This window comes from Muscardinus avellanarius (assembly GCF_963383645.1).
Source record: "Muscardinus avellanarius genome assembly, chromosome: 4".
Classification (NCBI taxonomy): domain Eukaryota; kingdom Metazoa; phylum Chordata; class Mammalia; order Rodentia; family Gliridae; genus Muscardinus; species Muscardinus avellanarius.
The window spans coordinates 87,703,183-87,715,532 of record NC_137789.1 but is presented as its reverse complement, the minus strand read 5'-3'; the positions used below and the strand labels follow the sequence as shown (position 1 = coordinate 87,715,532).

The 12,350-nt window shown below is 42.7% G+C and overlaps 1 protein-coding gene across 6 annotated transcripts in view; it reads left to right on the top strand.

Moving 5' to 3' along the window:
• The window catches only part of FAM149B1 (family with sequence similarity 149 member B1), a gene marked incomplete at both ends in the record, with an annotated part of 59,068 nt that extends 47,997 nt beyond the window's left edge, over positions 1–11,071 (top strand). For 4 of the 6 annotated variants that reach the window (XM_080694263.1, XM_080694264.1, XM_080694261.1 and 1 more), the window contains 6 exons: positions 414–517; positions 3,961–4,182; positions 5,894–6,017; positions 6,422–6,547; positions 10,161–10,233; positions 10,998–11,071. In XM_080694263.1, coding sequence (XP_080550389.1) covers positions 414–517; positions 3,961–4,182; positions 5,894–6,017; positions 6,422–6,547; positions 10,161–10,233; positions 10,998–11,071 — 723 coding nt within the window. The remainder of the gene's footprint in view (positions 1–413; positions 518–3,960; positions 4,183–5,893; positions 6,018–6,421; positions 6,548–10,160; positions 10,234–10,997) is intronic. The other 2 variants (XM_080694262.1, XM_080694260.1) reach the window with 1 other exon arrangement.
• Between the last annotated feature and the right edge of the window lie 1,279 nt (positions 11,072–12,350).

Here is a 12,350-nt window from a genome sequence, read left to right as displayed (position 1 = left end):
GAGGAAAAGCCAGGCATGGTGGTGCACACCGATGGTCCTGGTACGTGGGAGGCTGAGAGAGGATGGACAGTTCAACGCCAGCCTCAACAACTTAGCAAGATCCTGTTTCAAAGTAAAAACTAAAATAGGGCTGAGGGTGTAGCTCAGAGGTAGAATGTTCCTGGATTCAATCCTTAGTATCCCCTAAAAAAAAGAAAAAAGAAAAAGAAGTGGAGAGGAAAGAAAAGGACCCTGTCCTCTTGAGAGTATACTTTGGAGCCTCAGTTAGGGCTACTGGCCAAGATGTTATAAAAGTGAAGGCACAGGGGAAACCATGTAAATGACCTGACTGGAACTACTTACTGTGGGCAAAATTGGGAATTCAAGCAGGTATCTTCACCATCTAACAATGAGTAACATCTTTTGACATGTAGATGAGCATCTGTCAAGCAAGTGGTCATCAGCCAAATGTGAATGGTCTCTTGGTTCATGGGATGCCTCTGCAGCCAAGAAATCTCTCCCTCATGGACAAGCTCCTGTAAGAAGTATTAGATTTTAACAGACTACAGAGTTTAAATGGATCACTGAGAAATAAAGGGAAAGCAAAGTCAGTCCATATGCCTTTCTGAGTATCTGTCAAACGACCACAGAGATACCTGGGGAGTAAAATATCCAGGAGACATGGTTCTCCACCCTTGGGGAACTGATAGCTGGAAAAGAAGACTCACAATAGTAAAGACAGTCATATAGGGTATTTTTGTGACTGAGTGCCACGTGAGTACTACCCAGAGTGCATGCTACAGCAGCTCCAAGAAGATGGCGTTTTGGTGGGAAAGTTTAGGTAACAATTCAGATAAGCAGAGAACAAGACCATTTTAGGCTGGAAGAACAGTGTGAGGAAAGGCTTGGAGTTGGGAAAACACAAGATACTTAGGAAAGAGAACAGAATGGTTTTGCTATAGTAAGACAGGCTTGTGATCAAAGATCAGTGACAATCTTCTCAAATTAAAAAAGGCCATGCTAGACAGGCATGATGGTGCAGACTTGTAATCCCAGTACTTGGAGGCTGAGACAGGAGGATTGCAGGTTGAAGGACAGCCTGAGCAATTCAGCAAGACCCTGTTTCCAAATAAATAAATAGGTCTGGGAGTATAGCCCACAGGTAGAAGGCCCCAGGTTCTACCCCAGTACCACACACAAAAAAAAGGCCATGCTATGATTAGAGAGTAATGAACATTGGGACATTGTAGGCAGTTTTCAATGTCATGTTCTTAAGATTCATCCATGTTTTTACATAACCTGCTCCATTCCTGAGTAGTATTCCATTGCAAAAATACACCACAATTTACCTACTTGCCTGTTAGCACTTGGCTTGTTTCCAGGTTGTGCTATTATGCATAAAGCAATATAAATATTCTTGCACAGGTTTTTGTGGATTATAGTTACATTTTTCTTGGCTTAATATCTAGAAGTAAATGAGTGATAGGTATGTGTTTAATTTCGTAAAAAAATAATGCCATACCTTTTCCCAAAATAGTATCACTTAACACTTCTAACAGCAATGTTAGTTTCAGAAGGGAAACACATATTTAGTTTAGGAATTTGAAAGACAGATTTCACAGCAGTGGAGCACAGAGTAGGAAAAGAGGTCATATTTACAGGCTGATTTACAAATCACCAGGTTAGAGATGACCTGAACCCAGAATCCCTAATGAGAACTTCACAGAACAAATAAAGATGAACACAGGGCAGCTAAAGTCCAAACTTTCTGTAATGAGAAAGTAGTGAAGACGTGTATTTAAAAAAAAAAAAAAAAAGGAGCCAGGCATGGTGGCGCACGCTTGTAATCCCAGTACTTGGGAGGCTGAGACAGGAGGATCACAGGTTCAAAGCCAGCTTTGACAGTTTAGCAAGGCTCTGAGCAACCTAGTGAGACCCTGTTTCCAAGTAAGAAAATCAGGCTGGGAGTGTAGCTTGGAGGTAGAATGCCTTTAGGTTCAATTCCCAGTACCAAAAAAAAAAAAAAAATTCAGTGGTCAGCAAGCCAGGTTGGTCTGAAAGGCGTCTTGTAATTCTCAAGGCTGAGACCTGTTCCTGGATAGCATTCTCCCTTCAAAGTCCTCCAAACTTCAAGGCATACTTTGCACTAGGTGTATCCAAGTGGCCTGACAGGTTGAAGAACTTGCTGAAAGCCACAGGAACGAGCAGCAGAGTAGGTCTGCTTTATTCTTTGTCATTCCATTTCACTGTATATTGTCTCTTAAAAGACTTGGAATAGTCGGACTTCCTCTTGTCTGCCTTAAATAAACAACAATTGGAGAAAAACGTCAAATCTGTAAAGCAGTCTTTAGGCTGCTGTTCAGGCACAGTATTTATGAGAGGGCAGAGCTGTTATTTCTCAGTTGTTCGTGCAAGTAAGGACCTACCATGGTCTCCTGCCCCTGGCGGCACAAGGCCTGTTCCCAGCTTTCTAATGACCCTGAGCGCAAGATCCCCCTCTAGGTTCCAGCTAGCCCAGCACTGTGTGTGTGTGTGTGTGTGTGTGTGTGTGTGTGTGTGTGTGTGTGTGTGTGTTTCTGGAGGTGGAACCCAGAGACTTTCTACCTCCAGGCTATACTCCCAGACCAATTTTCTATTTTATTTGGAAACAGGGTCTCACTAAGTTGCTGAGAGCCTCACTAAGTAGCTGAGGCTGGCTTTGAACCTGTGTGATCCTCCTGTCTCAGCCTCCCAAGCGCGGGGATTACAAGCGTGCGCCACCATACCCGGCTAGCCCAGCACTTTAATCTCTGCAGTGGAAGCCACATTGGTGCCACAGCTGCTTCTAAGTAGCAGTATTTGTCTTTGTCTTTCTGGTGACAATCCTTGGCCAAAAATAAATATATAATTTTTTTTTTTTGGGTGGTACTGGGGTTCCTGGAAGCCCTTCTACCTCCAGGCTACACTCCCAGACCTATTTTTACATTTTCTTTTTTGGAAACAGGGTCTCCTAAGCCAGCGCACGCGGCTGGCTTCGAACCTGAGCGATCCTCCTGTCTCTGCCTCCCAAGCGCGGGGATTACAAGCGTGCGCCACCATGCCCGGCTATAATTTTTTTTTAAGTCTCAACTAGCAAGCTGGGCGTGGTGGCGCACACTTGTAATCCCCACGCTTGGGAAGCTGAGACAGGAGGACCACACAGGTTCGAAGCCAGCCTCAGCTACTTAGGCTCTCAGCAACTTAGTGAAACCCTGTTTCCAAATAAAATATAAAATAGGTCTGGGAGTATAGCCCGGAGGTAGAAAGCCTCTGGGTTCCACCCCTAGTACCACAAAAAAAAGTCTCAACTAGCCAGGCATGATGGCCCACGCTTGTAATCCCCGCTCTTGGAGGCTGAGACAGAAGGATCACACAGGTTCAAAGCCAGCCTCAGCTACTACTGAGTGAGGCTCTCAGCAACTTAGTGAGACCCTGTTTCCAAATAAAGTATAAAATAGGTCTGGGAGTATAGCCCAGAGGTAGAAAAGCCTCTGGGTTCCACCCTCAGCACCACAATAAATAAATAAATAAATAAATAAATAAATAGTCTCAACTATAGTAGGATTTGGTTTTGTTTTGCTTTGTTTTGTTGTATTTTTGGAACCAGGGTTTGAACACAGAGCACTACACCTGCAAAGCAGACGCTATGCCACCGAGCTACATCCTAGTCCCTATAGGAGGAGTTGGAAAGCTTTTCCAGTAGGTATCCTTCAGGTTGTCTTCTCTGGTGACTGAACAAGTGACTGAGGGCAGGTGAATAATGGACTTGCTTTCCTAAGTCTCCATTCTAATGAATGATGTTTATAATGGAAATAATGCCCTCCTTTGAAGAACATAGTCTCACCCTGAACTCCAGATCACCTGGAAGCTAAGCTAACTTACCCAAGTTTCTGCTTTGCTCTTTTCTCCTCTATAAAACATCATGATCTTTATTTCATTTCTGGTTTCTCATTTGGCCACTAGAGACCTTGATGACAAGCTGCTTATGAGGCCTGGGTCCAGTACCATCCTTTCAACCCGAAATTGGCCAAACCGAGCCCCGGAGTTTAGTACACCATTGTCATATACAGTGCAGTCTGCCAGGAGACGTAACCCCCCACCGCGAACCCTTCATCCAATCAGCACAAGCCATTCACGCACTGGGACACCAAGACCTGTGGAAGAAATCATCAGAGGCCCTCGAGTGTAGGTTTCAAAAGCAGAATGTCTGGAATCTATGGTAAAATTAATCAATTTTATGTGGAGAATTTTTTTTTCCAGTATTGGAGATTGAACCCAGGAGCATTTTAGCTCTGGGCTACACTCCTAGCCCTATTACTACTACTACTACTACTACTACTACTACTACTACTACTACTATATATTATTATTATTATTGTTTGTTTTGTTTCTGCAGTACTGGGAATGGAACCCAGGGGCATTCTACTTTCGAGCTACAACCCCAGCCCTATTTTCTACTCTTTATTTTAAAACAGGGTCTCACTGAGTTGCAAAGGGCCTCTCTAAAGTAGTAGCTAAGGCTGTCCTCGAACCGCGATCCTCCTGTCTCAACCTCCCAAATGCTGTTACAAGTGTGTGCCATCACACCCAACTGGCTATTGTTATTTATTTTGAAAGAGTCTAAGTTGCATGTACCACCACATCTGGCTCCCTTGTCTTATTTTTATTTACTTTTTATATTTCTTGTGTAACTGGTATTGAACTCAAGGGTGTTCTACCTTCTAGCTATATTCCCAGTCCTATTTTGTTTTTTTTTTTTAATTTGAGATAGGGTCTAAGCAAGTTGCAGAGGGCCTCACTAAGTTGCTGAGGCTGGCCACAAACCTGTGATCCTCCTGTCTCAGCATACGCCACCACACCCAGCTACAGAATTAAGTTGAATGTGATCTAAGTATGTGTTTAGAATCTCACCATTAATTAGTTGTATGATGTGTTGTCCATTGGTTTAAATCCAGTACAAAAATTTTTTTTGCAGCACTGAGAATAGAACCCAAGGGCATTCTGAATACCTCTGAGCTACACCCCCAGCCCTATTTTTTTTTTTTTCTTCTTGCAGGTCAAGGGATGGAACCCAGGAGCATTCGACCTCCAAGCTACACCTGCTGCCCTATTTTTTATTCTTTATTTTGAAACCGGGTCTCACTAAGTTGCAGAGGGCTTCACTAAGTAGCTGAGGCTGGCCGCGAACCATGATCCTCTGGTCTCAGCCTCCTGAATGCTGGGATTACAAGCGTGCGCCACCACGCCCAGCTCCAGCCCTATTTTTTATTCTTTATTTTGAAACCAGGTCTCACTGAGTTGCAGAGGGCCTCACTAAGTAGCTGAAACTGTCCTTGAACCACGATCCTCGAGTCTCAGCCTCCCAAATGCTGAGATTATAAGCATGTACCACCACACCCAGCATCAATACAAAAACTTTTTTTTTTTTTTTTTTTTTGCGGGTCTGGGGATGGAACCCAGGGGCATTCGACCTCCGAGCTACACCCCCTGCCCTAGTTTTTATTCTTTATTTTGAAACTGGGTCTCACTGAGTTGCAGAGGGCCTCACTGAGTAGCTGAGGCTGTCCGCGAACCGCGATCTTCCAGGTTTCAGCCTCCCGAATGCTGGGATTACAAGCGTGCGCCACCACGCCCGGCAATACAAAAACTTTTAATAGGGTTAAATTTTAATGAGATAGAGATACTGCATCTTCCTGTCGAGTTAGCTGAAGATTTCCATCTGAAATAATTGAAAAGAAAAAAATCATTTTAGTTTTCCAAAATTCTTTGAGGTCCTTTTATGTAAACACATGGGTTGTTTAAAGTTTTCTGTGCACATTTATCTGCTTTATTTATTTGGCTTCTAATAATTTTACTTACATTAACAACTTTGTGCTTTCCACTGGTGGATTTGCAGCCCTGGAGCAACAGACACACTCTCCTCTCCCTCGCCAATGCCCCTGAGTCGAAATAATCTTCTGCCACCTATTGGCACAACTGAAGTAGAATATCTGAGCACCATGGCACCACCAAGGCAACCGGTATGTCTCTTATTTGGGGGAGTCAGGGGGAGGTGCTGGGGAGTGAATCCAGAAGCATTCTACCTCCCAGGTACAACACCAGCCCTATTTTAATATTTGGAAATAGGGTTTCACTAAGTTGCTGGGACTGGCTTCAAACCTGGGATCCTCCTGTCCCAGCCTCCCAAGTAGTGGATGTTACCCACTTCCAGCTGGTGTGTCTCTTTCATATTGCCTTCCCGTGTGCTTACTATAAAGGCCATGGGCAGTAACTGCGGGATTTGTGCTCAGTCCTATTTATACTCTATTTTGTAAAGAGAACAAACAGCTCTGATGTGTGAGTGGGCTCGGACCTGCTGGGCTTTTAGTTGCTGCAGTTCCTGCCAGAGCCTCAACTGTTTCTGTGACTTCTGCTTCCTCCACAGAAACCCCATGGCGAGTCCAGTGGGGCACGAAGCGCGGTGGTGGATGAGCAGAACCACCAGCAGCCCCAGGAGCGGCTCCTGCTGCCCGACTTCTTCTCCAGGCCCAACACGACTCAGTCATTTTTGGTAGCAATGTGCTTCCTGTTTGCTCTTGATAGTTGGGAAAGAACTGGGGGAAAGTACTATTTGGCAAACAAGAGTTTATCTAGTGGCTTCACTCCAAGAATAAAGGCTGATGATGAAAGTAACATCCTAAGTACATTCTGTTGAAATTCTAGCTGGCCCCCATTGTTATTTTGCTGGTAAAATGCCTTATGCATAAATTACAAACTATTTAATCTAGATATTTCTGAGCAGAAGCAGAAATGCTAAACCTCCAAGCAGGCTTGGTATAGCGCATGTTTGTGATCCAGTACTTGGGAGGCTGAGACAAGAGAATTGCAGGTTCACAGCCAGCCTCAGCAACCTCGTGAGGCCCACCGCAACTTAGTGAGACCCTGTTTCAAAATAAAACATAAAAAAAAGGCTGAGGGTGTAGTTTGGAGGTAGGATTCCCCTGAGTTCAGTCCTCAGTACCATGAAAAAAAGAAATGCTAAGCCCCAGTGCACATGGGATGAGTCTGACTTCCGTCTACTCTGCTGTGTATGAGACAGAGGAGGAATGGTGGGTGAGTTAGGGCTGTCTTCCCAACGTGTTTAACCTTCCCAAGGTGCTGACCCTGCCTTACCATTTACTGGGCATTCCTAGCTTTTACTTTTAAGCACGTAACAGTGTGACAGACCAGCTCAGTCGGGCACTAAATCCGTTCAGGACTTAATTCCTGAAAAGTGGGCAAAGAGATACGGCTGTGTTCTGCAGAGGCCTCTCTGCAGCGATTTCCCTCTCTGGCCAACTAAAACTCCTTCAAGTCCTTGTTCGGCACTAAACGTGGGGATTTTTCCCAGGACTTGGGAGAGAGAGAGATCTGAAAATGACTGGACACAGACAACTGCCTCTCGTGCAATTGATGGAGTTTTATTTTTCATAACCAATATTTATACCTTTATCCCAGTGGCAAAGTGTAAATACCAAAGAACAATAGTGAGGCATGAAGTGTAAACAGGATAAACAGGATAAAAGGAGGACCTGTGGCATCACAGTTTAAGATTTGTCTGGGACCTTGCTTTGTGATTGAGATCAGATTTCTGGCCTCACAGGTGAGCCCTAGGGGGCAGAGTCCAGAGTCCGGAAAGGTGGGAGTCACACCCAAAAGTCTTTTTGAAGAAATTCAGCCTTTAGGATCCCCTTTAACCCTTTTAGAGTCTTCCATTCCTAGGACTTAGTCCATGCCCTCCTCTGTCTAGCAAGGTCCGAGCCGTGTGCATTTATGATGATCTAAAGGGCTGCGGTGGAAATCTGTCCGGTCCTGTCTGCTCCGCCATCTCCTATGAGGCAATACTTATAGTACAGTTAGTAGACAGGACCAAAAACATTATGACACAGGCGATTTGATTTCTGTAATTGTTCTTTAATAAATAACCTTGAAGCCAGTTTTTTTTTTTTGCAGACTTTGGGATTTTACAATTTGTTAGAAGTACTTTTTTAGCTCCTACTCCTGCTGCTGAGTCACAAAGGTAGGCTTTTGTTAAGCCAAGGCCAGGAAAAGGCTTATTTGCATCTCTAAAAGAGAAGCAAATGGCCCAGATTCCAGAGAAACAATTTCACACCTCTTGGGGGATGAAGCAAAAGGTAGGAGCCTGTGTTTGGAGACAGGGCAAATTTGCAGCCTCCCCTTCTGGCAGAGACGGTGCTGAGATACAGGAGCTAATCTGTAGATTAAAGGAACTGCCTGCGGAAAGGCCGAAAAGAACTTTGCAGCCCCTCTCCAGCCCCTGAACTCTGACTATGTTTTATTACAGCTTGGAGCAATGCAAAGAAAGTCTGAGGGCTCAGACATATTACTAGAAAATTTATCTTCCACGGACTCAACTTCTCCCACAGTCCTAATTTTTTGGGATCCCATTTTACATCATTGGAGCTATTAGTATAGAATCATTACCAAAAGAATAATAGCTTATATATCTAAGAGCAAGGGGTACTCTGGCCAGAGACAATGCTCCCTCCTCGGGACTTTGCTTTCGTTAAGCATTAGCCAGTCATGTGCACAGGCTCACGCGCGCAGATGCCAAGGAAGAGGATGCAGTGTCATAACAGGAAATAAAAAAGCCTTGTTGGAAGCCTGGGGGCCGTGCACTGATGGCCACTTGTGGGTCAGGAGTGCTGCCCCACCTCGTCTGCTGTGAGGCAAGAGCTGGAGAGCCAGGCAGGTGACTGGTGACACCCAACTGCCTGGGGCCTGTGTCCTATACAGCTCCAGCTTGGTGGTGTCCGCAGCTCACTGACCCCAACTCAGCACCCTTGAACCACAGCAAGCCTCTGGGTTCCACCACAAGAACCACAAAAAAAAAAAAAAAAAAAAAAAGTGAGCCGAGTCCTGGGCCTGGAGCTGCCAGACTAATACTCTGCTCATGATGCGTTCATCTAGAAGTAGTCAGTGAACTACAGTTCATGAGCTATTTGCCTGCCACCTGTTTTTGTAAATAAATCTTCATTAGTGCAGGCTCATTAGTCTGTAGCTGCTTTCACACAACAGCAAAGCTGAGTCACTAAACCACCACCATATGGCCCACAAAGCCCAAGATATTAACTGTCTGGCACTTTACAAAAAGTAAGTTTGCTGAACCCTAGTCTCTAGAATAAGAGGGAGTGGGGGGCTTACCAAGAAAAATTTCCTAAATCTCCTAATTCCAGTGCTCTGACAGGGAATTGAGGGGTTTTTAATTAATATTATTCCAGAAGCCCCAAAAGGATGGCAAATTTTAATAGTTACGTCTTTACATTGCAAATCCCTTGATGTATATTTGAAATGATTGAGTTTCATAAAGCAGAAAATAATGGAAAATTAAATGTCAATATGTGGTAAAGTCATAGGTATTTCACTATTACTAAAAAGGAGAATTCTGTTTAAAAGTCAGCACCATCTGGGCATGGTGGCACACACTTGTAATCCCAGTACTTGGGAGGCTGAGACAGGATCTCAGGTTCGTGGCCACCCTCAGCTACTTAGTGAGGCCCTCCATTACTTAGTGAGACCCTGCCTCAAAATAAAGCATAAAAAAATAGGACTGGGGGGTGTATCTCAGAGTTAGAATGCCCCTGGGTTCCATCCCCAGTATCACAATCAATCAATAAATAAATAAATGTCAGCACCACATTAAAGAGACTTGGAAGCTAATTGAAATAGTAAACTATATGGGTTTATAAATGCTAAGATTTTCTTAAAGGCATATTAATAAAGTTCAGGATGTGGGGGGCCACTGGGGATTGAACTCTGGGGCTTTCTACCTTGAAGCTATACCCCCAGTCCTAATCTTATTTTTATTTGGAAACAGGGCTTTACTTGGTTGATGAGTCTCACTAGTTGTTGGGACTGTCCTTGAACCTGTGATCCTCTCAAGTACTGGGATTACAAGCATGTGCCATCACATTTGGCAGAATGTACACACTCTACAGTCTTGGTGGGCATCTAACCTCTGATTTCCTACCAGGAATTCAGCACAGTCTCAGCCAGCTTCCCCCACGGTGGGCAGATGATGCCCTTTTGCACTCTTGTCAACTTCACTGTTTTCCCTGATAGACCTGCTTGTATCATGCTTTTTGAGAATTTGCATTATAAGACATGCCCATCTTTTCTTTTAGCCAGATACACAGTATCATCGCTCATATGCAGTTGAGTATCCTCATCACGCCAGACCTGGAAGGGGATCTGCAGGTATGGTTGGGGCCTCAGCTCTTAATTTGCTGCTGTGTGGTTAAGAACCTGCCTTTGTTGAGGGGTTCGTTCTTCTCTCTCTCTCTCTCTCTCTCTCTCTCTCTCTCTCTCTCTCTCTCTCTCTCTCTCTTCTTCCCCTACATTTATCTCCTTGCATTTAGTTTCATTTTGGAAGATAGACTATAACAAAAAGAGTTTAATTGCTGGAAAAGACCAGAAGTTCTATACTTCTGCTGTTTTTTTAATACCACCTAATTAATTTTCCACTGCCAGCCTAAGCAATCTCCTGAGACTCTTATTTCAAAATTTTTAAAAGGGAGCTATGAGCCAGGCGTGGTGGAGCATGATTGTAATCCCAGCGCTTGGGAGGCTGAGACAGGAGGATCGCACAGTTTCAAAGCCAGCCTCTGCTACTTAGTGAGACCCTGTTTCCAAATAAAATATAAAATAGGTCTGGGAGTGTAGCCCAGAGGCAGAAGGGCCCTGGGTTCCATCCTCAGCACTGCAAAATTAAATTAAAAAGGGGGCTGTGAGTATACCTCAGCACCCAGAATTCAACCTCTACTATTACAAAGAAGGGGGGGATTTAATGGGATAAAATATGTAAACATGGAGTTTTTTGGCAAATAAAAACGTATTCCCAGTCTCCAAAAATAAAGTCCAAAGATAATGAGCAAAAATCCCTAAAATATAAACTTTGTTATTTATTACCAAATCTAGACAATTTATTAATATTATTCTCTGATGTCATCTCTGTCTGACAGGTCCTCAGTTACATGGGTCTACAAAATCTCAGAGCAGAGGTGGACCAGTCTCTAGAACCAGGCAGGGACCATAGGGCAAATGACAAGAACCTGTGAGGCTGCAGAGAACACATGGGGAGAGTTCATGGATCAGTGCTGAGCCGTGAACAACGCAGAGCTTGTATACAAGACCAACCTTAATCCATCTTCATGAAGAGTTGTTTTGATACAAAGAACTAAGAAAAACACAAGAGATCATCCACCAAAGACTGCATGGTACTGTTTCTATCTCCAGTTGCTGTCTTCTTTCAGCATAAGTTTGTGCCACTGGATAGTGAAGATTGTATTCAAAGATGAAACAATGAATAATTATCCCCAAATCACTGCTCATGTTGTCTATTAACAATCATCAGTTCAATTATTATAGGATTCTAATGAGATTACATGCACAAAAGCAGCAAATGATTGTTTGAGAATATCAATGGCTTCAAAATACTTCAGCTTGTATTAATTTCTGGAGAACTATACTCAGTTTTAATTTGAAGTCAAGTTATTATTAGGAGATAGTGCTATAAAAAATCAGAGCTACTCATCAAATAAGTGTCATTCCTAAAGCTTTCTCTTTAGATTTCCAATCCTATCAGCATAATAAAATGGAAGGGCTGAATAAAGACATAAGCATTGGTGTAAAGTAACATATAGTAAGTTATACTGTTTTATTTTTTCATAGGACAGATCAGCCTTACATAATGCCTGCTTGATATCAGGTTATGGTTATTTTCTTCCTAGAATATTTTAAGGATAACATTTTTTTCCAAATATTTAATTTACTTTGCAAGATTTTCTCTAAGAAAATTAGAAAATAATTTGTACAATGCATTTTTGAACCACCAAACCACAATTCCTTAAAAACTTAAACTGTAGACTAAGAGATTAGTTCATTATAAACACATCCTAAGAGTAGCAGAAGAACTTCAACATTCTTTTGATTTTACCATGGACATTTTCCTGAGGTCACTCATGAATCCTGCAGTGGTTTTAACTATGGCTTAAATTTATTTAAATTTCATTAAATACTAATCTTAATTATACCAGTTTTAGATCTTATTGTTAATTTTGAGTAGATAAATTCAAATAATCATAAATTGAGATGACTTTATACCAAAGTGTTCTAATGCTGTCATATGAAGACAGATGCTTCAAACAACCTTAATTAAATTATATTTTCAATACAATTAAAAGAGTATCTTAACTTTTTTGTAATCACAAAGTGAAAACTGTGTCATGTGCTTATTTTAGGTAAATTATATATAATGTTCAACAGCAAGAGAGGCTTGTTTTATGTATATGGTATTTTTAATATATTAGTCTACA